Source organism: Porites lutea, chromosome 2 (genome assembly GCF_958299795.1).
Source record: "Porites lutea chromosome 2, jaPorLute2.1, whole genome shotgun sequence".
NCBI classification, from domain to species: Eukaryota; Metazoa; Cnidaria; class Anthozoa; order Scleractinia; family Poritidae; genus Porites; species Porites lutea.
In genome coordinates this window covers 31,949,117-31,955,947 of record NC_133202.1, presented here as the reverse complement: position 1 = coordinate 31,955,947, position 6,831 = coordinate 31,949,117, and the positions used below count along the sequence as shown (strand labels likewise).

Genomic DNA, 6,831 nt, shown 5'->3' with positions numbered 1-6,831 from the left:
ACTTTCAACTATCTTCAGAAAATCAGCAATCTAGTAGGTTGTTAAGTTATGCTCTAGCAAATTCGCCAAGAACGAGAAGTGAAACTAAATACTTATTACGTTACAACCACCTTGATCACTAAGAAAGAGCACCAGACTTAAATTCATTCACGCTTACAAGTACAATGCGTGACTGCAATAGTTTTTGAAAAACAATGTATTTTTTGAACTCACCCACAAATTTCAAGCATCGTTTCAAAATATGGAAAGTGTATTAATAAGAAAAAAGTTTAAAAAAGTAACAATTTTTTATCATGCAATGTTTTCGTGTCTTCGTTAATTAGCTCATTAGCAACGAATGACTGCCACGCCTACTCTCTTTTACACAGTAGGACACCCTTTTTATGGGCGTTCCCGGGAGGCCACCAGCGTATTTGCCCATCAAAAGTATTCCTTCTGAGGAATTTGTTGGCATCTAACTATAACATTCCAACGAACGACAGAGGTTTTGTAAGAGAGACAGAATTCTGAGGTACGCTCCGTAAGTACGATCCTGCTTTCCTCAGAAGTAGAAGTTCTTTTGTTTTGTTTTGTTTTTGTTTTGATTTTTTTTTTGCATTGCTTTTTGTCTTATTTTATGTGTTTTTTTTTCTGGCCTGCCCGTGTTTCTGATTAAGTTAGGAAATCATAATCAGATCCGGGTTTGGTATTGAAAAAATAGACTTCACACAATAGTTATTTGTTAGGAAAAAAAATGATCTGGTTGAAATCTGCTAACAAAATTATAGCTATTTGTTAAAAATTGCTTAACTCAGAGTAAAGGGTAGGCAATATTTAGCTAAGATTCTGTTGCTTCTAGTTTGAGGGTACGCAAAAGGAACGCAAACTGAAGACTAAGGAGCCTTTATTGGTTTTGCATTTTTATCAAGTACTTGTTTTAATGCAAAACACTGCTCAAAAGGCTTTTCCTGCAAATATTACTACCCGGCTTTCTAACGTTTAGATTAATGAAGATACGCTCCCATTTTGATGCTTTTATTATTATTATTATTATTATTATTATTATTATTATTATTATTATTATTATTATTATTATTATTTAAGGTTTGGTATTTTCGTTTAACCCAGTTTTTTCCGTTAGATATGTTCTTATTTTATTTGTATATTAAATAGATAATAATTAGTTTTTTTCTTAGTTTGAGCACCACGTTTGTTTCCCTCTTCTTTTGAGTAATTTCCCTTTTATTCACATTTATTGCAATGAATGATGTATTGTACTTTCCTATTTCCAGAACAGGCAGTTTCTCACAAGCATGTTATTCTTAACAAGGATGAGGGTTATCTTCTTGCTTCTATCGGCCTTTGCAACGCTGAACGAGTGCTTGCAAGGAAGAAACCAGCCCAACAGAATTTGGAAACAAAATAAATTGAAAGGAATAGCCATGTGGAGAAAACTATTTGGTTTGAAACATTTAGGTAAAAGGATACGTTGTTTGATACATTAACATAGTCTCACAATTAACAAATTTTAACGTTTAGGGGAAAAAAATAAGACAAAAAAAATTAATAAATGAACCCGCTGACGGCAGTTACAGGGAACTGACATACGACCTTTTCAATGAACTCAAGCAAAACTGTCCGCGATAATATATTATAGACTGTCACTGAGCGAAACATTGACGGAACGCTCGAGAAATTGCTCCACTGACAGGAAAATAAAAAATGCGTCGATCACATTTAGAGACTTCACCACCATTAACATCACGGCTTAAGTGAGAGGCTGAAGATACCCAACTCACTTTCATCCTTAAGATATGTCCACCGCGCATGAATTGTCGAAAGTCAGTCGCTTTTCGCAACAGCACCACCCAGCCTTAGAACATGTAAATGCAACTGTGCCTCTTTGGATAAAAAACCGTGAAACTCGTCAACTTAACTCCATGTCGTACGGGATGTTTTCTATGTTTTCTCCTTACTGGAGAAATAATCACCTACTGTAAAAAGAAAAAAAAAATCCATAATGTTTATTATTAACATAGTTATATAGCTGGAAACTTTTTCCCAACAGCGCGCTCTCTCATTGGTGACTTCGAGATCACATGACATCTAATTCCAAAATGATTATTATAATATACAGAAAAACCCTTTTGTTTTTTCATTAGATCGAAAAGATGACTATTCAGCTTCTGGAGTCAAAGTCCAGGGAACAGCACGTTTACGCAATGGAAAAGTAAAACTAGACTTATCATTAAATGATGTGTCAACAGTTCCAACAACACTGCCAACTAGTGCAACTACCGCAACTGGTTCTTCAACAGCGACATCACAGCCCACAACCGGATCTACCTCGTCAATCAGCTCTACCAGCGCTACCACACAGAAAACTTCAGGGTCGCCGACAACTGTGGGGTCGACAGTCGCACCAACCACAATTTCATCATCTACTGCAGCTGTTACAACGGGATCTACAACGGCTGGTTCTACCGCAGCAACCACGCCCACATCAAGTGCTACTACTATGGCCACGTCAGCCGCTCCAACCAGCGCCAGTACCGTTGTTACAGCAGCTTCAACTCTACCTACGGTACCTGTCACTCAGCCAAGTCCTCCTCCACAACCTGGAGTACCACCTTGTAAATCACCAGTAAATGGTACACTAACATAAATAGAAACTACTCATTGGTATAAGATAATTTTTCTGAGGATGCAGATAGTTTGGATTTATTGAAAGGAAAAAAAATGGATAAAGAAAAATACAGTCCGAGATACAGAGTGACGGCTGATTGTGGACTAGCAATGCGCCAGCAGCGTTTTTGTTTCAAAATAATGATAAGAGTGGTTATAGTAAACCAAATATGACTGTCATGTTAACGTGGATTACGTTTTGTAAAACAAGACACTTTGTTTTATTTGAAAACTAGCCCCCGAGACGAGTTGAAAAATGGAGACGTCTCGTTTTAAACCACCGTTGTCTTATTTCGAAGATCTATGACCACTTGTACTGTTTTTTTTCTTTCTGGAGTATAAATTGCTTCGACGATGACGATGTTGATGCTGGTTAATCTTCATGATGGCAATAATAAACTCAATATCATGTTTATGAGATAACGCACGAAATAACCATTATCACTAGATGAAAATGTTTTCTCCTTTCCATCAGCCCAGAGCCCACCACGTGACCTGCAAATAGCTGCCTACAAATAATTGTCTAATCATGCGCAATGTCGTCCAACTGTGTTGTTGTATTCTGCTCATGCGTAAATGAAACCACGCTTCCGATCGCTCTTGCGTGAAAATGGCAGCTTCCCGAAGACATTTATCAAAAAAGACAAACTCAGTGAATGAATGATAAAACAATTACATTGAACTTGTTATCGCAAATATCGCGATTTGTCAGTGGCTCATAACCTTCGGCTTCGGCAAATAATTGATCCGCTCCCCACTGACAAAACGCGATATTTTGCTCAACCTCGTCCAAAAACTGTTAATTGATTTATTTTCCCTTGTTATGGTTTCAGTGAACATTAAAATTGTTGCCAATGAGGTGCTGAGGTCCCACAATGCTTACCGCCGTACTCACGGCTCTCCTGATTTGCACCTTGATGACCAAATGATATGTGATGCGCAAAAGTATGCTGAAGACATCGCCTTCAAAGGAGTTCTGAAACATCAGTCAAGTCAAATACTTGCCAAAAAAAGTCTTGGTGAAAACATCGGAATGTCCTGTGCACCTGTTCGAGATGGGCCTCTGAGTTACGGCAAGATAATAAAAATGGCAAAGAACGTTGCTAAACATTGGTAAGAGGTTTTCCATAATATCGTTTTTCTTTTTCGCTTTTTTTTTTTTTTTCAATAAGCCAGAGTTTGATTTTATTGTCTTCTGACGATTTACTTTCAGAAATTTTTAAAACTCTTATCGACAAAAATCAGTGGAAAATAGGCCATTTTCGTTATATTACAATTCAGCATGATAGCGAGTCTTAGAGCTCGAGAACACAAACAAAGAAAATGAGTAAACGTGCTTTCATAATTTTGTTTGTGTCCTCCAAGACTCGCTATCACGCTGAATTTTAATATCATATTTCGAAAGTGGCCTATTCGAGACTACTGAGAATCCAAAGATATTTTCACGAGTGGAAGGAAACTGTTTACCGGTTAATAAACTCGTTCAAGTTCAAAGGTACCAGGTCATAAACAGTCCTTTAGATTAACGAGAATGCGCAGCAGCTAATTTGTGGTATGACCCAACGTCTGAATAAACTAAAAAACAAACGAAAGCTGAAAAAAATAACAGGTGTTTCAAATACAGAAGAAAAAAAAATCTGCCATATAATGACACTGTACATGGCCATCATTATCGTTTGCGATGGGCGGTCAACACTCTTCTTTTGATACCATCGGATTACTCCTTGAGGAAACAAAAAAACAAACAGGACCAGTGTCACCGGTAAAAATAAGCTAATGACAACGAGAAAGACCCGAATGATAATGATTAGAATGATACAAGAGAGAATGATCTAGCTCATTCTCTCTTGAATGATATAACAGAGAGAGCACTGGTAGTCGCAAACACTATGCTTTATTTTTCCAGGTACGACGAAGTATGTCAATACAATTTTGACGATCCCAAAGCTGTTCCCAAAACTGGCCATTTTACCGAGGTAGTGTGGTCAGGAAGTAAAAAGCTGGGGATCGGACACGCCGTGGGAAAGAATCCTGAAATTCCCGGATACGAATGCGTCTACGTTGTAGGACGTTACAAGCCTGCTGGTAACATTATTGGGGGACAAAGACTGAAGATGAACGTCAAGAAGGGGAAATTCAATGCAGACTACTGCCAGACTGGCATCGAACCTGCGCTGTCAGACTTAGCCCGCCTTCACGAAGTCTCCTGGGATAAGCGAAACGAGTTGAAGCACAAAGAGAGCTACAAGGCAGTTTCATTGCAAAAACATCGTCGACCTCCGTCACACCTTCTCTCTCCTCGTGATCTTCGTAACCATTTGCGTACATGAGTACCCGTGAATGGTTCTATTGAGAAAGAGTCTTTGGAATATTTCTCCGTTAAATATTTGACAAATCTTGAAATCTTAGTTATACCTAGGTTTTGCCGGTATTTTAGGGAAGGTACAGAAAATGTTGTATAAAATGATACGAAAATGTGGTTTTCGTTAAGATTTAAGAAGCCTAACGACAAATGGACAATGAACTTAAATGAAATATAGGTTATAGTATAGCTAAGGGTGTCGGAACTAAATAAGCTATTTGTGATGAGTAAAATAACGTGATAAAGAATTTATTTCAAGGGGCAAAATTAATAAAAAGATCGTTTAAATGATGGAAATTGTGATTTTATTATTTTATTATTTATTTTTATTATTTGACTGACATTTTATCTTTGTTGCTTACAGGAGGAACATCACCAGGTGTTGATTAAAAAAAAAAAAAAAGAAAAATATCCTGTATCTGAGGTGGAGTCACGGGCTATCACTTCATAGAAAAAAGAGTCGACGAGACTCAATAAACTGTGACAATTTATATGGCAAAGTAATCTCCAGTGAAAGAATTTCGACGGATACATTACAAAGTTTACCTTATTTACCCATTCCTTCGTCGGCTGAAACATGGAAAATCGTCAGAAAGAAGGCGAGTCAATTTTTCTTCGCTTAAGCTGACATTTTAAGCGAGAAAAATCCGTCTTTTGCAAAGAATCTTTTTGCAAAACAAGAACTGATTGCGCGTGCAAGACTTCGTGGACAAGATTTTGCGACTGGTAAGAATTTCTCTTTTAATCAGTGCCATTTAAAGAGTTTTGCGTTTTTTTCTCGGGAAAGTTATTTTATAAAAGCAATAGAAAACTTTTTTCCTGTGTTTGCATAGCCTGATATAAACACTCGAGGCGTTGGGAGAATTCTCGACGGTTATGCAAACCCTCGACTTCGTCTCGGGTTTGCATAACTGTCTCGAATTCTCCCAACCCCTCTCGTGTTTATATCAGGCTATGCAAGCACGGAAAACGTTTTCTATTGCTTAAATGATTTAGTCAGCCATATGCCGCCTAGAAATTCACTCTTTTGCATGGGGGAGGGGGGGGGGGGGTATAACAGCATACCTGGCTCATAAGGGCGTTTATAGGACAGTCGACTTATGAACAAGGAAACGATTTTAGGCTTGTGACTACATAAGGGCATGGCCGACGTGTGCTGTGAAACTAAGCTATTGATGTATTAACGGGCCATATTCGCATTTGAGTCCTCTCATGGGATCCCCCCCTCCCTCCCACCCTCCCACAGAAAAGAATGCCTATGGGCCAGCTAACAACTAAGAAAAATAAAACTTTCAAATGACGGTAGCCTTCTTTGTGGTTAGCTGTGGTTGTACGTCTTACATGTACCACAAAAGGAATCTTGATTTATCCAATATTTCTAAAATTCATTAGACCACAAATTTCATGTCTGGTGGGCTTATTTTCTATTCCCTTTAAGATTCAGAGCTCGCTCTGACACACTAAAGCGATTGAAAATGACTCAAGTGATTTCTATATTACCCCAATGATCCAGTGTTAAAGATAACAAAGTCAGTATTTCCTTTATTAGGGCAAGTAAGAAACTAATAAATAGCGCTCTTTGACGAGGGATAGAAAGAACTAAGCTCTGAATATGTTTTTTTTTTTAAGCTTCCGGTTGTCTAAGAAATGAACTTGTTTAACGAAATACTGTGGGTTGAAGTAATTAAAAATGAATTGTAATTGTTTAGCACTCGCTTAATCTTTATCTCTGCAAGCAAACATTTTACGCTTTTTATTATTCAACGAAGTACAGACAAGAATGCGATATACAAGGAATCTTATGA

At 37.7% G+C, this 6,831-nt stretch overlaps 1 protein-coding gene across 2 annotated transcripts; it reads left to right on the top strand.

The window, feature by feature from the left end:
* The first annotated feature begins 446 nt into the window (after positions 1 to 446).
* Positions 447 to 5,298, top strand: LOC140926860 (uncharacterized). 2 transcript variants are annotated; one of them, XM_073376541.1, is made up of 5 exons: positions 447 to 511; positions 1,272 to 1,455; positions 2,247 to 2,630; positions 3,498 to 3,777; positions 4,571 to 5,298. In XM_073376541.1, the coding sequence occupies exons 2-5, from the start codon at positions 1,293 to 1,295 to the stop codon at positions 4,992 to 4,994; spliced, it is 1,251 nt and encodes a 416-aa protein (XP_073232642.1). In that variant the 5' UTR covers positions 447 to 511; positions 1,272 to 1,292; the 3' UTR covers positions 4,995 to 5,298. The 2 variants fall into 2 exon arrangements, with proteins under 2 accessions (XP_073232642.1, XP_073232641.1); XM_073376540.1 differs by having other exon boundaries at positions 2,142 to 2,630; positions 4,571 to 5,297.
* Positions 5,299 to 6,831: the final 1,533 nt, after the last annotated feature.